The sequence below is a fragment of the Emydura macquarii genome, unplaced genomic scaffold (genome assembly GCF_026122565.2).
Source record: "Emydura macquarii macquarii isolate MOO-44397 ecotype Brisbane River unplaced genomic scaffold, CSIRO-AGI_Emac_v2 contig_3647, whole genome shotgun sequence".
Lineage (NCBI taxonomy): Eukaryota > Metazoa > Chordata > Testudines > Chelidae > Emydura > Emydura macquarii.
Genome location: NW_027133784.1, coordinates 15,435 through 34,069, shown reverse-complemented (window position 1 = coordinate 34,069; position 18,635 = coordinate 15,435). Strand labels below are relative to the sequence as shown.

General features: G+C 45.2%; 1 protein-coding gene across 1 annotated transcript in view; it reads right to left on the bottom strand.

Annotated features, from left to right (window-relative positions):
- LOC137145798 (malonate--CoA ligase ACSF3, mitochondrial-like) overlaps positions 1-18,635 on the bottom strand; it is a 63,308-nt gene that overhangs the window by 32,812 nt on the left and 11,861 nt on the right. The window contains exon 3 of the mRNA XM_067536722.1: positions 9,310-9,436. Within this exon, the coding sequence (XP_067392823.1) occupies positions 9,310-9,436 (127 nt within the window). The remainder of the gene's footprint in view (positions 1-9,309; positions 9,437-18,635) is intronic.

Sequence of the window (18,635 nt, the reverse complement as noted above, 5' to 3'; positions counted from 1 at the left end):
AACCATGAAAGAAACCAGAGGTAAGAGCCAAGAGCCTGGTTTTCAGAGATGCCAAGCACCTGCTGCTCCCATGCACTTCAGCTGGAGCTGTGATTGCACGGCACTTCTGAAAACTGGGTCCTAGATACACAGCACACGGGTAAAATCCTGTCTGCACCCTCCACAGCATGTGAGGCAATCAGGGATTGCTTTTGAGAGTAGTAAACAGATACTGGGCCAAATCCTGCTCTCACTGACAGCAATGTAAATCTGGAGCATCTCCCTTGACTTCATAAAGAAGTGCCTTCCACATCCAGTTAAGGAAACACAGAATGCCAGTTCTGCTACGTTCCAGTGAACCAAAGAATTAGAAGCCACCAGAAAAACCTGAAATGTTATTTCATTACCGCTTGGTCAAACCTTGGAGGAATTAACACGTAGGCAGGAGAAAGAAGAGTGAATTCTCTCCTGGGAGCAGCATCTGTTCTGGCAGGAAACCAAAAAACAGCTCAAGGCAATAGGGAATCTCTTAAGCTACTGCACAATTTTTGGGTTTCCTAATTATTTGAACCATGCTCTCCTTTACAAAGACAAGGTCTGAAAAGTTAGCACGTTAGCCACCATGGCATCTTTATACTTGTTTTTATCTTGGATGGAAACTCTTACTGTGCTTGGGGCGTGGCTGTTTTCTTGGCGAGCAAATGCACTAGCACCTCTGCCGCCCTGGGTTCAAATTAAGAGAGGCTCACAAGCTGAGTGGGTCTGGTTGTCTCCATGTCATCCTAAATGAATGCGCATCCATTCTGCTAACTCCCACTGGGAGTCTCAGCCCAGGGAAAGGTGCAAACTGGGCTTTACTGCCCTGCAGACTCCTGCAGCGGACGGAGGAACGCTTGCACACTGCCCCATGGTCCTAATGCCTAGCTCACGCACTTTAATAGTGTAACAAACTGAAAAAGACACTCCACATCCCAACCTCAGAGGGAGCCAACACTTCATGCTGGGGGCTCACCAAACCGATAAGTCACTCGCAACATCTGCAACAGATTGTAATTAAGCAATAATTTTTTTAAAAATAGAATTTGTATTAGCTGAATTTATGACTCGGAGAGGCATTGCAAACAAACAGAAAAATTGCATATTAGGATGCTAATTAGATGCATTTCTATTTATAAACTGCCTTGATCAGGCTAACACGTTTTCCACTTCAGGTGTCAGTGTTATGCCCACTAACATAAGTGATTTCATTGATTAGGAAACACCTGCTTATCTCTAGCGATGGGAAAGTCTATGCCAAGGGGAATACAACGTGGGCTGCTCAGTGTCATATTGCTATCCCATTTCATGATGAGTCATGTCATGTCAAAAAGGGGAATGGAAGCATATTCAGATTGACCCCAGCTGAAAAAACCAAGGTGCTAAAAAAGGGTTTGCCCGGTTGTCCAAGGTAATTCACCCCGATACTAGACATCTTCGGGCTGGACGGTAGCAGCAGACTTTGCCTTGTTCATCAAAATAAGGGGTGTCAATTTGTCACAGTAAATTTGGGATGGGGATGGCAAATTTCATGGGTTGGCTGTGGTGAAATAGTCAAGCCATGGAAATCAAAGCAAACCTCTGAACGGCTTTAAAGAGATGTTCAAATGCCACTGGTAGTCCCCAGCTTGTCCCTTTTCTTCCATATGACCAATTTAATCCATCTTGGATGGTAATTTAGTTGTGCCAAGAATTGTTTCCCTAAATGCTTATACACTGAGCCACTGGCTGGACTTAATCATAGATAGAAGAACCTGAAACCAAAGTTAAAAAGAAAATAATTCCGCCTGTAATCCAGTGACCCGTGTCCCTTCTGTATATTTAAAACAGTGCTTAACCAAGTTTGTTCAAGAAAGGTGAGTGCAAGAAGGTGCTTGAGGGATTAGGTACGTAAGGCTTGCTTCAGAACATCACTGGGCCCCTTTCACTCAAGATGAGATTTGTATCAATATCAAGGAACATGGGATTTCTCTGAAGGAACGTGCAAGTAACGTACTTTACACTATTGTCACTAGTAAGCTGAGATCCCTACGTTTTGTCGCAGTTCCTACGTGGTGATGGAGAAGCCCAAGATGGATGCATTGTGTGCTCAGTGAGAACATGTGCAAACAGCATGCTCACTGCTTAGACTCAGCAGGGTTGCACATAGCTTGGAAGAGCAGACTCATGCCACATTTGATGGGTGTTTCTTGCTTTCTCCGATCCTATTTTACGCTAGAGCTGTTTCTCCAGCATTTCTCTGATCCCCCTCTCCACCATGGAATGTCAGGGAGGATGTTCCTACGCAGAAATAAAGGGAGAGTTGTTCTCTGATGTCTTCCAAAGCCCTAAATGGAAGAACTTTAGGGGTGTTTCAAAAAGGCCTTTTGGCTTATAAGAAATGTGTTTGATAGGAGCATGGGGGCTTCATGACCATTGTAAAGGGATCTGGCAAGAATTCTGAATTCTATAAGAAGATTCGGTAACATGAAAAAAAGCTACAAGGGCTGTTGTTTTTTTTAATAAGCTCAAAGAAGGAGCTTAAAAGAAATGAGTCATCATTCTGAAATGCACATCAAACAAGTTAAATAACTCTTACTTTCTTAACGGCATATTAATCAAAGTGCATCGATCCTCGAATCAGATTCTGCTACCAAAGAGCCTTCTATCTTCTCAGCCCTGATGCATGCATTAAGAGAGTTTTATTCTGACAGATACAATATAGCAATCAATAAAATCTTATTATATGGAGCTGAGATACAAGGATTTGTAGCAGGATTTATGCACTACCTTCAAACCCAGTACTATTTCATGTCTCTGCCTGAACCTGTAATTGAAAATAAATCTCCCCAAATACACCAGATTCTAATTTTCTGGATGTGTGGGCAAATTTGAATGAAAGCCAGCCTTCCCTTGGGGAGAATGCAGTTCTGCGATTTTCTCTCTCCCACTATTCAGGGCATTGTTTTGCCAGATTCCTCAGGACAAGGCAACTCTGGCTTCCACGGTGCAACGCAGAAAGGATGCCTGGGTCAGACAGACAAGACTTTGGGCACTACAGAGCTTTTGGAATCCGTACAACCCCCCAAATCCTTCTGTCCCCTGAGGAGAGCTACTCAGGACGAGATATTGGCTGCTTCGATGCAGATCATCACTTGCTAGGCAAAGACACTGCAAACAGCTTTTAACCTGTCCAGGCGTGAGAGAGCTTGGGAGGACGGGTAGAGGAGGGGGAAACAGAAGAACAGAGACTGTTGGCAATGACCAGGGTAGTATTTGTAGATCAATACTCTTCATCCCATTCCCCAGCCCAGCTGGGCTAGCTAGCATTGTGAAGGTATCACGCTAAGAGGAGAGGGAGGACCTTATACATTTTCCTGTGGATTTGTCTCGCTCTGCTAAGACTCAGCGCTGCTCAGGTATATAACAGCAGGTGAATACCCAACAGTCTCTGGAAATAGCTGGAGGCCTTTGATCTAGGCAGCTCTACCAACAACATTAACACAACACAAATAATCAAATTCACCCAAACAGAAGTGAGTGAGAGATGCAGACAACGGCCCCAGTGCAAATCTAATGAAATGAAGGGGAAGGTAGTCACAGTAAATAACCTAGATGGCGACAACAAATCAGACTCTTCTCAGAGGAAAAAATGATCTTAGCACTGTGCATGAAATTCATGGAGCGAAGTATTGCCAGCAGCATGGATTTTTTTTTTAAACGCAGATTACTTTAGACGTATCTGTTCTGCCTCTTAAAATGATCAACTCTGTAGAAGGATGCACGTATGCGTTTCTTGCAGGATGCGTCTATGGGCTCATCTCTTGTTAGGAGAAGGAGGAGGAATATAGGTTGGTTACTGTTGCATTGAGCTCCTTTCCCCTTCTTGATATAGCTTTCCTCAGTGACGCCGGAGGGAGCTGTGCCTTGGGTGAAAAAGGCAATGCTTTGGGGTGCTAGTGGCCACACACTGCAACATCATTGTTCACTTTTTTAAGCGGGGAATGATCCTCCTCAATCCCCAGAATGATTTTGTCCTGAGAAAGGCAGACTCCTTGGCCCTGCCTCAGCACTGGGGGCTGGACCAGATGACCTCCTGAGGTCCCTTCCAGCCCTCCATCTCTCTGATTCCATGACTCAGGCCTTCGCTTTTCAGAGAGGAAGAAGTGAGTTTAGTAAAGGAATTTATGGCAAAAAGGGAAAATGGGCCACTGAAGTAACGGTTAACCCTGCTTTCTTTTTGGTTTTTCCTCCTGTGCTTCCAGAGAAACACACGGCAGCCATATTTACAGAGGCGCCGACCAGTCGAGGAGCAGGCTACTGGGACAAGGCAATTGAAGGAAACTGGGCAGCACCCAGAAGAGCTGATGAGACAGATCTGCTTGACGAGTGAGCCTGTAGCTACAGCAGGTGAAACCTACAGTCGCTTGGCAGATGCTGGCAATCGATAGTTCTGCAAGTCCTGAGCTGTTACACCTTTCAAGAGTGTGTAGTAAAGGGGACTGAGCCTTAAAAAAGCTATTCCTATCTAATGAGGATCATCCATCCTGAGAGTGGCATGTCTAAGAATGGGGAGGCCAAGCCTTGTCAGCTGGATGGATCTGATGGAGAACGAAGCCGTCTGGAGGAAGTTATGGTTTAGTAGGCATATACTTCCAACAACAGCAAAGTCCTCTCGATTACGAATCATCATACGGTGGTTTGGGACCAATAGCTACCAGGCAAATAACAACCTTGACATGGAAGCCTATGGGATGAAGGAGGTTTCTGAGAAAATAATCTAGAGTTTTTGCAGATTCAAAACTGAAGGATCAATTTTGAATACATTAAATTGGCCTACCCTTCTGGCTGGAACGAGATGGCTAACAAAGTGGTTAATAGCAAGCACATGTCTCTGTAGGGAGGAAGGGAGATTCTTTGAGAGCCTTCACCATTGAAGCAAGAGATCCCAATGAACAGTCAAGCTCCTTCTCCTGTACCTATGTTTTACAGTGTCTCCTTTCACAAAGGAGAACACAATGGTGGGGAGAATTGACTTATACGTTTCCGTGAGGGCACAAAAGAATGAAATGGTTGCCAGTTGTACTTCTTTGATTTTTTTTTTTTTTTTGAAGGACAAAAGCATTGATCCGGTACACAACGAATTTGAGCAAGCTTGCAGGAGTTCCAACTCTCAGGATTTTGGAAAACAAAGAAATGCTTGCAATGTGCATCAACCAGGAGAATTTGTTTCCCTATTCTTGCCCTCTGGTGGATTACGCAATGCACAGGACTAAAGGGGAGTTTGTGTTTCAGCAAATTCTACATCTGAGCTTCTTCCATATCATCCTGACAATAAAATTGTTGGGAATGGGAGTTAGTTCTGACTTTCTTTGACATGGGACATTATGCCTTTTGAATCAAGATTAGTTAGAAGGCCAGATTACAAGAGCTCTCTATTGCCAGTTGGATTCTCCAAGAACAATGAGACTTGACTGGCCATCTTGAGAGATTTAAGGTCGAATTTGCATAGTGATGCACGGGAGCTGAGTGCACAAAGCCTGTTATCTGGTAACTACATCAAACACGACACCCATCTCTGAACACTCTGCTGTTGCCACTTGTCATGTGAGAAGGTCAGTCTAGGATTTGTATTCTCTGCCTTGTTCTATCATCATCACAGGTTTTATTTTATTATTTACTACCACTCTTAAGTGTCATGAGAGCCACAGACAGTTGCATGTTTCTCCCTTCATCTCATCAGCACAGTGTAGACAGATACATGGTAAAGATGTGCCTTTGTTTGGATAGATCCATCACAAGGTGTAGCAAGGGTGACACACGGTGCTTTCACTTGCAGTAATTATTCTTCGTTTGCTGAACCTGCTGGTTTCTAGGATTGTCATTAACAATCAGCCAAATGCTAAATTACAGCTCAGGAGTTATTAGTGATAGCACTGCACACTCTTTCCAAGTTTATTCTCCTCAAATCTCATGTCTGCTCCAGCTGAGGGAATACTTCCATATATGTGGTGCTTGAAAAAGCTTGTCATTATCTGCGATCACACCAGGCTGGGTCCCTCATCCATGCTAGACGTTTGCGTGTAGCTGTACCTTTGACACAGCTTAGGGTTTTGGCACACTGATGCTAAAATTGCCTTTTACCGGTACCAGAGGGATGTTAAAACAGTTCAGCACCTGCAGAATCAGAAGTAAAGTCACTTCCCTGATTCAAGAGCTGTGTACGCATGCATACATGTACACGCTTAAAAATATTAGTGCATTATCTGCAAACAATCACTGTACAGTAGCTATACATTATCTCATTTGCATTCTAGCGGTATGCCCTCTACTGCGAAGTTAATGAACTCCAGTTAACATACCCAATTCATTCTTAAAATCACATTCGGTAACAGCCACCTACCTACAACATACAAAAGCCTTGGTTCTATTGAATTCCTTCTTATAGTCCCGCTACAGGATTGGGAGCTCTCAATCTTTCAGAATGAAAATAAATATTCATTTTCAATAGCAAACATGGTGTGTAGGAGGGACTATGGGTTTCACTGCCCATCCAGCACCTCTGGGTATCTGAGCCACACTAGCCCTGGAATAAGCCCGCCTGCATGACAGCTGCAGAGGATGGCGAAACGGGTCAGAAGAAAAAATGCAAGCAAGATGGGGGTGGGGAAAATGGAAATGAAGATCCCAAAATCTCACCCTCCTGCCGACATTGCCACAAAAATATCAAAGATGAAGTCAGACTTGGTGGATTGCTAGTGGGAAAATCTCCTGGGCACCCTGCAACCTGTCCCTCCCGCACTGCTGCTCTCACGCCGCCCAGTATTCCTGGCTGGTAGGCTTAATTTGGCTAGTGAAAGGGTTAAGTTTAATTTATACTGATTTCTATTTAATATCATTCTCTCCCCGTAGGAGCCGGCAGCTGTGAGCTGATTGTACTCTCTCATTATGCAGTCTGTATCGCTAATGGCCTCTGACAAAGGCATGGCATCTTCCAGGCCTTACCCCCGAGAGCCAATTAAACACACATACTCCCTTCCTGTTTGCAGCACATTACAATGAAATTAAACTGAATTTCAGAATCATTTTCTCCTAAAGACATCTCTTTACAATAATTAATGCATGCTATTCTTTTGCATTTGAAATATTCATCAGAAGTGTTGACTAAAAATTTTTTTAAAGCGGATTGCCCTGCACTTTGGAGAGCCTGCTGACACTGTGTCATGAATCCCTGCTGTTGGCATGATACCAGTGTCGGTGGCAACACTTACAGTGTCGCAGCTCCACCGTTAATTTTAAAAAAGTAACGCTTCTCTTCTGGAGCACAAAATAAACAAACAGGTCACAAAGAGGGCGCCAGAATTCAGCCAAGTGATGGCACAACTGACATACAGTAAGAGGGGAAATGGAAAAGCCAATGTTAGGGTTTCGGTAGATGGAAATTTAAACCAAAACCAAGAAACCCTAGCTTGTTTTCCATCCACAAGATTAATGGTCAGTTGGGCTGGTCAGAGAGGACAAATATGCTGTGTGGATTTAGTCTATAATTCAAATAGCGCATTGCCACAAATAGAGATCATAGGAAACAGAGCAATACAGAGATACTACCTGACAGGTTTAAGATGTAAAACACAATTTCACAAGGTGTCCTGTGGTGTCGATGCACTCCAAGACTGAGTTTCGGGCCAAGGCTATTTTCTTACCGTACCTACAATTCAGAGTGTAACTCTGCAGCATGAGTGCTTCTGACCAACAGTGCTGAGCTTTGGCTTGGCACAGTCTGACCGTTATAAGCAGAGTGGACAGAATAATCTGCAGTGCATAGTTTCTTCACCTTTTTTCTGCTCAAGAATTGTCAGCAGCTTATCGTTTTCTTGGATTTGTTACTGCAGATTATTCTCTAACCGTTCCAGCAAAGAATGCCTGATTGGGAGGCTGGGGATGAGTGTTCTGAGTATCTGAAATTCTACCTGTGCTGATTCAGACTGGACTCAGAGATTACATGGTTTTGTTCTTCAGATGGCTGCTTTTAGAACCTGTTTTAGAGCAGGTGTTTCTGTTTTCTCAAATGCTTGCTCAGATACAGCATGCCATGATGGCAGGATGGGACCAGCATGCGAACTGTACTGCATGCAAACCATCGGAGCCACTGTATCTTAAACTGGCATCCAGAGAAAAATGGTCAGTAGAGATGGGTGAAACACTTTTCCTGTCTCATGAACGTTTTTGAGATTTCAACATTTTTTCCTGCCCCAAATCAGGATGACAAGTCAAGATCTCAACAATTTTCATAAACTGAAAATCTGGGGGGAAAAAAATTCATTTTGGGACAATGCAAATGTTTTGCTTTGATTTTGACCATTTTTTAAAACAAATTATTTTTCTATAATTAGCCTAAACTTCCAAATAAAAATTTGCTTTGAACTGGGAAACTGGAATTTGTGTTGAAAATGTCAAACCAAAACATTTCCACAATTCCAAATTTTTCTGAGTCAAGAAATTTGTTGAAACTGACCCTTTCCCATGAAGATTTGACAAATCAGCATTTAAAAAGTTTCACTGAAAAACTCCGAACCAGCTCTAAAGAACCACGTCCTGTAGACCTTACTGCAGTGTTTTCTGTATCTTTGTTGTACATTTTACAATCCATTGTTAACATCCGTTGTTTTAAATACTCAACCAGGTTTGCCATTGCTGATTATGTGACCCAAGCACGTTCTAATTATGAAGGGCCGAGTCCCACTGAAGTGAATGGAAGTTTTGCCATCATTTTCAATGGAAGTAGGATGTCCACTGTGATCAGTGTTAAGTAATTACTGGTTCTCAGGTGTTCAGGTACTACAATGAAGGGGCCTATTTCAGTTTTGAGATATATTGATCGACGCATACGTATTTATCAGCTCCTCAGATTTACAAGCAAACAGACTAAAACTCTCTCTGCTGCGTAGGGATGGGGAGTGTTGACTGGTATGAGGGTAGTGAAACTGAAGAGCCTATCTGGACCAGCTCCTATTTTCTGAAGACAATCCCACCCAGGGAGAGCCTGCCCACACACAGACAACCAAGGCTTCAACCGCACACCCAAAAATGGAGTAACTCATTCTTACCACAGCTGGGCACTGTGACTGTTCCTTGCTTCCAACCAGATGGGTGAGGGAGGGGAGATCTGTAGGGTGCCCTCTGCGAAGGCCTGCGTTGGCACTGCTCCATGAACTGGCCAGCAGGAAGACACGAGTGGAACAAACCGACTTCCCCTCCCTCCCGCTGTTCAAAAGCACACTCTTCCCAGACACCGCAGTGGAGCCAGCACGCTACCTGTTTTGAACCAGCCGTCAGGTGTGAAAGCTTCTTTTGTTTCTTCAGGTCTATTCCAATATTCTCGAAACACCGTAGGCCCCTTAACGAAAAGCTCCCCTTCTTTGCCATCCAACTCAGCGGTCACCTAGAGCAAACAAAGCACAAATGCATTATGCAAACCAGTAACCATTACTCATACGTCAATAGCGATAGCCACCTTAGATTTGCACCCCTCAGAGCCGCTGTTGCTACAGCTTCCTAAGCAAGAAGGCTCAAAGAGGCAGGGAGTGTCCCCTTTTGCCCTCTGAAATTCTCTTTTGACTGTGCACCATGATGCTGTTGGTCCGTCCATTGTACCTCTTGCTTTAACTGAGAAGGCGAGAAGGAACAAACAGGAAGTTCTAAGCTTATGTAAGCACCTCCGCACTCAGAAGGGAATTAGGTTTATGCCTCGTTATAGAGCCACATGAATCGCCAGCCTGAAAACCCGAGGCTAGCTAGTTTGGTATCCCAGCCCTAGAGCAGCCAATGAGAGCTCCTTCCAAATGGCAGGAGACATCTTCATCACGCATCTGGCCAATTGTAAAATAATGTCTCATCAGGGAAATTACTTCCGATGGTGATTACCATATTTCCTGATGCAGGAAGGCTGATGACCTTACCGTACCTAGATGCACAGATTCAAGGGCCAAATGGGACCGCTGTGACCACCTAGTTTAAAGCAAATATTATTCTGTCAAGGTCCAATTGTTTTTTACTCTTGTTAAATTATTTGCCTCAATAACATGCTGCTGCAGCCAGTTTCATGGGTTAATTACACTATAAGCCGAATTAAAAGTGTGATTCCTCTGAGATGTTTGACTTTTGCTACTCAGAAAGCGCAGGTCCCTGCCTTTCACCCAGCGACACGGCTGAACAGACTGCATCGCACAGATGCCAAATGTCTGAGAAGGGGTAAGAATTTAAGACCCTAACTCCTCACTATTAGACCCACATCCCCATCCGCCACCCCAAACAAACAATCTCACGTGGATTCAGTGTCCGCCTCACTCCTGAGACGATATCTATGTTCAGAGACGTGACTGGAAGATGGACACCCTGTTCTGCTCTGAAATGCAGAACTACATGGCAACATACATCCAGGAGGGCTGAAACAATTACTTCAGGAGGTGGCAAACGCTATTCCGAGTTCTCGGACGTTTGGCATTTTGGTTTACAATCCAAAGGTAATCCTCTCTCCTGGAAGAGGTTCGCATACATGTATTACAGCTTGTTCTCCTTAACCTCCCCCTACAGAGGAAAACCTCTTCACATATTTTCAGTAGTAGGATTCTTTCCCTGTTGGAGACCACTTGTAGCTCTCTGGGCCAGCTGAGCTCAGCCTTCAATTCCCCAGCAGAGAGCAAGATCCCGGGCTTGATAAGCATTTTTCCTGCGGTGCCTCTCGTGTGCCATGGACCGCCTCACACACCATACAATCAGTTGTGTCTTCTAACTTCTTGTGACCTTTGTTCACAGATTTGGCTTTTATCTAATGGTGCATCTTAAATGCCCGGCCTGGCGTTCCTTGTTGGGAGAGCCAATAGCAGAAGCAGTGGAGCAGCGTGAATGGTTTCCCTGTGACCTCATTTGAGGATCATTTCGAATGTGAATGCGACAGCGTCTCCCCATTGACGTGCTGCACCGCTGCTCCATGTACGCTGAGAAGGCTGTTTACTGCGTGTGCGTGGGGGTGTTCTTCGGCAATAAGAACAGGCTCTTGCTGCTGGTGTCATATTTCTTGCAAGGACAGATGTCGTGCATTGCTCTCGAGCAATCCTTGCCATGGAAGTGCACTGCAGACAGCAACACCTAATCTTCCTGAGTTGGCAGGACAGTTCCTGTCCAGTGCAGAGCCTTTGATGGGGTGGAATAAAGATGACGAGAGCTGAGGGTTCCTGGAGGACACATCTGCCTAGCAGTGACAGCAGCCAGCTTAGATGGGATCATTTTGTGGGTTGGTGAACAGCTCAGCCTTTGAAACGACAGCTGCAGAGGACACCAGACGCCAGCTGTGTCACTTGGCACGTCCAGCAACCTGTCGCCTGGCTTGGGAAAAAAGCAAACTCCTGTCCTCCTGGGGAAGGCAGCAGAACCTTCTCTTTCCACCTGTCACAGGAAGCTTGGCCATGTCCTCCAAAAGGCTGTAACCCTGGTATAAACAACACCAGAGCCACTGCAAAATACACAGTTTAATACTTCAGGGCAGAGTGGTGACAGACTTGTGTGCTGGAGAAAAGAAAGCAAGACCAAAACTTAAGCTTTTCAGGGAACTGGTAAATGGGCAGAGGGTCTTCAGTCTCGAGGTCACTCATTGAGCCCTAGCCTGGGTTACTGGAGACAAAAAAGGCCTTACCATCTGACAGCTGCTTGGTGAACGAGCTGATGGGTTTCAGTCCAGTGCTCACAACACGAGCACTTCTATCACCAGGGGCGCTGCTATGTATCCAACTTCTTTAGAGAGGCCGGGAATAGAACGTGTACTACCTCCACGCTGCATTGGGGTCCTGCCAGGTCAGGTCTGAAGCACATTATTGGATGATGGAAGGTAATATGGGGAAGCTTGCACTGCTGCTGCCTGCTGTGTGGATAATTAGAAGACTTCACTTTGCAGAGCTGTCAATGCAACACCTTTCTTTTTTTCGTTTTTCTAAATGGGACATCAGAAAATGAAATCCGACGTATTCTAGAGAGCGGCAGGTGTCAGATTATCTGGAATGCAATGGCAACAGTCACACCTCAGCATTCTGCGAACCTGTAGCGGCAAGTTCTATATATTGAAGCTCTAAATAGAACATGATGATCCCACCATTACGGAATCTGAGGAATCACAGGAAGGTCACGAGCCAAGACAGGACATTTGTATGAGTCAGACCGGTAACTCATCTGTTCCTAAAACATATATGGTTTTATAATTATGAGGATGCAGATGGATAAGAGACAACAAGTGCTGTCACAGAGGTTGTTGTGGGCTCTGCTCAGATACAGTCTACTCCTGAGGACGCTCATCATGAATATCCACGAAGGAAGATTTTCAAATCACTTAAGTATTGTAGCTCTTGCAACGCAGACAAGACACTGAAGTCAGTTCTCCCAGCTGGGGCTGCTCTGATACACCCAGGGCCGTGTCATTCTGTGGCTGTGGCTCCAACGGTGTTTATCACAAACACTGTTGGGGCTTTTGGGGCATTGTGCCCAAAGAAATAAAATCAAATCTGAAACACGTAGCACGTCAGGCTTCGCATCTCCACAAAGCTGCCAAATGGAAACAAAGAGAGCAATATTCTCTACTGGAAAATACCAGAAAGATCTCTTTTTCTGAACCACGTGTTTGGTCAATCATTTCCCTAGGAAAGCCCAGCTTAGATGCCATGTGCAGTTTTACAATGTGGTCTCTCTTCACTCCGGTTTCCTACTGGCATAGCTGCGGCATCAGGCGACGAAGCAAGTTCTCCAAAGTGATTCAGTGACTTAGAGCAGTTCTCCGATAAATTAGAGCAAAGTAGCATCACTTTGACTTTAAAAATAAAACTTTCTCAGCACTTATGCTCCAATAAAACCAGTCTGAGTTTCAACTGGATCTAAGCCCTTGAAGCTACATCTCAATTACAAATCTAAAAGACAGAATATCTATTATCCCCCACATGACATGCATTTAATTAATGGTGTGAGCCCTTGAAGTCAATTCCTTCAGCTGAAGGTGGATACAGGAGACTCTGAGAATGACTTTCAAACTCACTAATAACTGCATTTGATTCTTCTGCAGCTCCTTCTTGATTTGATGTTTGCTGTTCTTAGATGTTGAAACAAAGATTGATATAAAATAGGCAACAGCAACCTCTTTAGGCACAACCCATCCAGCACTCTACAAAGAATAAGCTGTGCTGCACTGCAGTGCAGGGATGTGCCCAGGCATTTTTACCTGCCAAAATGGCCATCTACAAGACCAGGGAGGCGGGGGGGGGAGGGGGGGGGGGGGGCGCGCTCTGCAACTGTGGGGTCTACTTCCATTCCTCTGTCCACTCATGCATCCGGGCAGATTTCCTCTGGGCAGCGTCTGTTGGCTCCCTTGACAACTTCCAGGAGCAGTGGGTGCTGTCCAGGGTTCTCTGCTCGGTGTCCCATTTTGGTTCCCTTTGTTTGACCCTCTGGCCCCCACACCCGCTCCTTTTTTCATTCTTTGTCCCCCGAAATCAGTTGTGTCCTGGGTCCAGTGATTCCACCCCTCCAGGGGGAGGGGCCTTTAGCAGTGGGTGGGCTCACGCCCGCCCACTTCCCGGCTCACAAATAGTAAAAGGTCTATGCAGAACACTTGCCATGTCCCGACAGGAAGGGAGGGCATATATCTTTAGCCGCATGTGTGAACAGTCGAGCGTAGGATTTACCTGCACACTGCTCCTCCTTGTGCGAATCAAACCTTGAACAGGCTCCAAATTTCTTGTCATATCAACTCAAATTTTGGCAGAGGCTCAACCCACATCTTATCTAGAGCAGAGTTCCTTGGCAGCAGGCACCTCCCTGTTGTGTAATTTAATGATGTTATGGCTGGCTTGCAAACAGTAAAACAGAAAGGCCGTGACGTTATCTTAATAGGATTTTGCTTGCTGAACTCAGAATGTCACTGGCACTGCTCCCCAGTGTCCAAAGACGATACAAACCACTTCAGTGCCAGCAGCTCATGTTGCTGGAAACCAGCATACATTAAAATTCCGGGTTCAAGGCACTTGTCTGTTACAAAGGCTCACATTCCATACATGCCCAAATCATAGGCACAGCCCAAACTGAGCACTGTGCTACATGTTTCACATTCAGGCTTCTGCCACAGCAGCATGCAGCTAGATAGCTAGCTCCTCACTCGGTCAAATCTCAGAGGTATCCTTTGTTGATACACTGGATCTAAGTTACAAGCAGCTGCTGAAAGCATCAGATTGCTAATTGCAGAGATATCCTATTCTCCAAGTGCCATATTTTAATGCACGTTTCAACTGCTTTGTATTCTAGCAACTTTAACATTCAGACAGTGTGCCCTGGAAGACTGGCGTTTGATAGCTTTCCACTGCAAAACGGATTCACCAAATTGAACGGGACCTGCCGACGCACTAGATAAGATTACATTTTCCACACATGAAAATAAAAGGTTGTAAGTAATCCTCTGAAGGAATAAATCTGGGTGATTATAAAATGCGTATTTTCAGTTATTTTCATTCCATTTTACCTCTTTATTAGCAAGAAGCAACAGTGGTTTGTAAAAAGGTGGGAGTTCCCATTTGGCCAGTCGCCCTTTGATTTGCTCACAGTGGCCATTTGTTTTCCTGCAATCCCTGACACACACTACCCCTCCTCTGCATCTGGCTGCCTTCAAGAACCACAGGAGAGGAGTTTATAATGGACTATAATGGAGACCTTTTATCAGAGGTAAGCCTTATGCTATGGAGCAAAGGGGCATTGCACAGTACCAACGCAAAGAAAAACTTCAAACAAAGAGCAGAAGTTGGAAGTGTGTTTAGGTGGAGATCCACTAACGCCCACTGGCCACCCCTCACCAAGAATCCACACCCTTTTTCTGAATGAGTGCCAAATGCATATGGCCCACAGTCCATAGGCTGCAGGTGGGGCAGTCTGTTTCATAGGCCTCATATGACCATCTCAAGGGGAAAGTCCAGCTCCGAGAGATCTTGTGAGGTCTATGACAGCAGGAATCCCCTCCGGAAGCCTTTATGAAGTACACAGGCTATAGGTATGTGTGTGTGATAGCTGGGTGGGATGGGGGAGTGGAGGGGGATGGAAAGGGGGAGAGGAAAACTTCTTTCTACTTCCAAAGCTTGAAGCACTTGATGTCTAGAACATCTTAGGCATTTAATGTGGATAGAGAATCCTCCTTCCTTGTGCTTCTTGGGGCCCTCCCAGTCTCCTGTCATCTTCTCCCCTGCCTCTCCTCCACACCACCACTTCTTCTTTATGTCCCAAGCACCACGGATCTCCCTTCACGCCCTCTTCCTGCCTCTGCCATAGCCCTCAAACCAAAACCATTGAGCACAACTTCATGTGCTCCACCATTTCCTCCTCCCAGCTCATGTCACCCTGGTTTCCTACCCTCCTCCCCATGCCCCTCCCTACATACCAGCCCCCGGACTCTACCTCTCTGCAGCAGCCCCTGGGTTTCCTCATCCATGACCTTGCACCTCTGGCTCAGCACTTCCTGAATTCCGTCACACAGCAGTTTGTCTTCATGAGCATTGCTGCGTGCGCTTGTGCGACGAGCTCTGTGTAAGTGTGGTCTGGCCTGTAGCTGCAGGCCCCTGGAAAGTTTCTTGCAGCAACACAGCCCTAGGTAAGTGAGGTGGTCAACATCCTACTTCCTCCTTGCGTCCTGGTCTAGCTCACTGATCTCAAAATATTCAGGCCTCAAACATGATATAAACATACATTTCATTTATGGACTTGGACGTCAGTGGAAGCAGGACAGGACCAGTGTTCAAGCTAATGCTTCTCATTAATAACAGAGTGCAGTGAGAACATCTAGGGAAGTGGTGGAATGTCCGTCTTTAGAGGTTTTTAAAGCTGCGGCTTGACAAAGCCCTGGCTGGGATGATTTAGCTCAGGTTAGTCCTGCTGTGAGCAGGGGGTTGGACTAGGTGACCTCCTGAAGTCCCTTCCAATTCTAATATTCTATGATTCTATGATCTTATATAGAGGAGAGATTTCCCCTCAGAAAAAAAATCGCTAACCAGAATTACCATCCAAACAATGCAATGCACTGAAACAGTTCTGGACTTTCCTTTTCTTTCACTAGAAATTGACTTTTTCACTAGATAAGAAGTAATTAAAGACAAGTTCCTCTATAATTACAGTGTAATGGTGTCATGCAAAACAGAATGCTACCAGATAGTGACCTTGAAGAGAAACCTGAGTTACAAGACAATCTGCCTATGCTAATTGGGACCTGCAGAGATTCAAACTCAGGCATTGTGCACAGACGACAATATCATCTCAGCACAGAGTAACAGAAGATTGTGAAAATACCGATGTTTTCTAGTGGGACATATGTCATAAATGCACCAGCTGTGCCCGCCACAATCACTGACACAACATGAAAAAAAGCAGCAAGATCATTTAAATTTGGGGAAAAAAAAAAGTTTCTTAACATATTCCCACTTCTACAATCAATATTATGCTATACTGGCTAAAGATGCTTGGGGTTTTTCATCACATTACATTGGTAAGTCAATTATTTGGGATCACATTACATTGGTAAGTAATCATTAATTAATCCTGTCTTTTTTTTTTTTGTGCCTCATAGGGAGACAAAAATGTATACAGATGCTATAGGTCTCAGGGTCATTGTATTAATACTCGCACAACTTGTTTTTTTTTTAGACCGGGGGGGGGAAATCTCTTTGTAACAGCAAAAACTGTAGCGAGCTCAGACCCTTCGCACACACTGTACATGGTATGGCTGTACAATACTGGCCACAGAGCAGTCTCTAAGCACTGTATCACACAGAAAACTAATTAGCCATATGCCACTGCAGGAAAGGGCTGCATTTGGCCTATCATAGCACCCTGAGGAGTTATAAGAAGGCTTCAGCACTGGGAGCTCAATAGCCAACGGCTGCTTCCATTTCAGCGGCTGCTTCCGCACGCTCAGCGCGATTTCCACAGCCTGCAGAGCAACGTTTGTCCACAAGGCACCGTTTGGAACTTGACATTTCTTTATTGACTTTCTCCCTGTTGCCCACCTCACCTCACCTCGCCACATCTGCCCCAAAGCTCTCGAGCTGGCCCGGAGAGCAGGCAGTGTTTCTGCAAAGCCTCGTTTACCATGTTGCTTCATACCTCAGTCCTTTCTAAGGAGCTGCTGGGCATTTGGCACCTCTGGACACATTCTCCGTCCCCTCAAAAGGGCAGTAACTAATCTGAAGACTCCCCGAGTCAAGAGTGACTGCAGACCAATACATGACACCCTTTCCCTAACACCCAGCCATCATCCAATGAGCCCTGCCCAGCCTGGCTATACAGACAGCCCAAGGTAAGGAATCCTCAGACTTTCCCCTTTGCACAGCTAGCCAGCTGGACGGGTCTTCATTCCCAGCATCGTCTGGAGGGCAGAAGGAGTGGAAAGTCAAATGCCCATTGCAAACTCTGCCCCACCTCGCTTTATAGCCCCTGTGAAAGGAGCAAGACGGACCTGTGAGCTCTGAGCTCTGCCTGAAGGTGCCATCTGTGAAAAGGGAGGATGGAGAGCCTGGCTCATTCCATCCCCAGCCTCTCGCTGAGGGTGCTGGCTGAGGCTGTGGGACACATGCGCCTGTCCTCTAGAACAGTGGTTCTCAACCTGGGGGTACGCAGAGATCTTCCAGGGGGTCCATCAACTCATCTAGATATTTGCCTAGTTTTACCACAGGCTATCTAAAGAGCATTAGCGAAGTCCATACAAACTACACTTTCACACGGACAATGACTTGTTTATACTGCTCTATAGACTAGACACTGAAATGTAAGCACAATATTTAGATTCCAGCTGATTTATTTAATAATTATATGGTAAAAATGAGGAAGTCAGCAATTTTGCAGTACTAGTGTGCTGGGACGCTTTTGTATGTTTGTGTCTGATTTTGTAAGCGAGTCGTTTTTAAGTGAGGTGAAACACGGGGTACGCAAGACAAATCAGACTCCTGAAAGGGGTACAAGTAGCCTGGACAGGTTGAGAGCCACTGCTGTAGAAATTGGTCTGAGACCATCAACTCATTGTGCACAAACCAGCCATCCGACGGCACCTTTTAATCACTGTCTACCTGGGCCAGATTTCAGCTGATGTCCTAGTGGTAAAAGGTTCGCTAGCATATTACCAGTCTCCTAGGCAATCGGTTTTCACAAAGAGACATTCATAATTAAACATTCCCCATTAAGTTCCATGTTTTTGTGCATGCATTATCTTTCCTATGAGCGCTGAGCCCTGCAGCATCCTGCAGAAGGCAAGCAGGAGGCAATTTAGACACAGTACAATTTTCTTCTTCTTGGAGGAAGGCAGTTTTCTGCTCCTTAGGGAGAGAACACAGAGCAAAAAAACCCAAAGCCCAGACTAATCTACAAGGCCACATTTCACATCTGTTTTTGCCATGTTAACTCTTCATAAAAGGACTGGGAATAACACAATCAATTTACTTTTCATTTTGGAAGGTTATAAATTTAAAAGCAAAGGGGCAAAAGCAAGACTGACACTCAGTGTTTTCACTTAAAAACAAACCTTCTACTTAGGGCAATTGCTGCTATACTTGAAACACAAAAGCAAATCTCTGTATTTT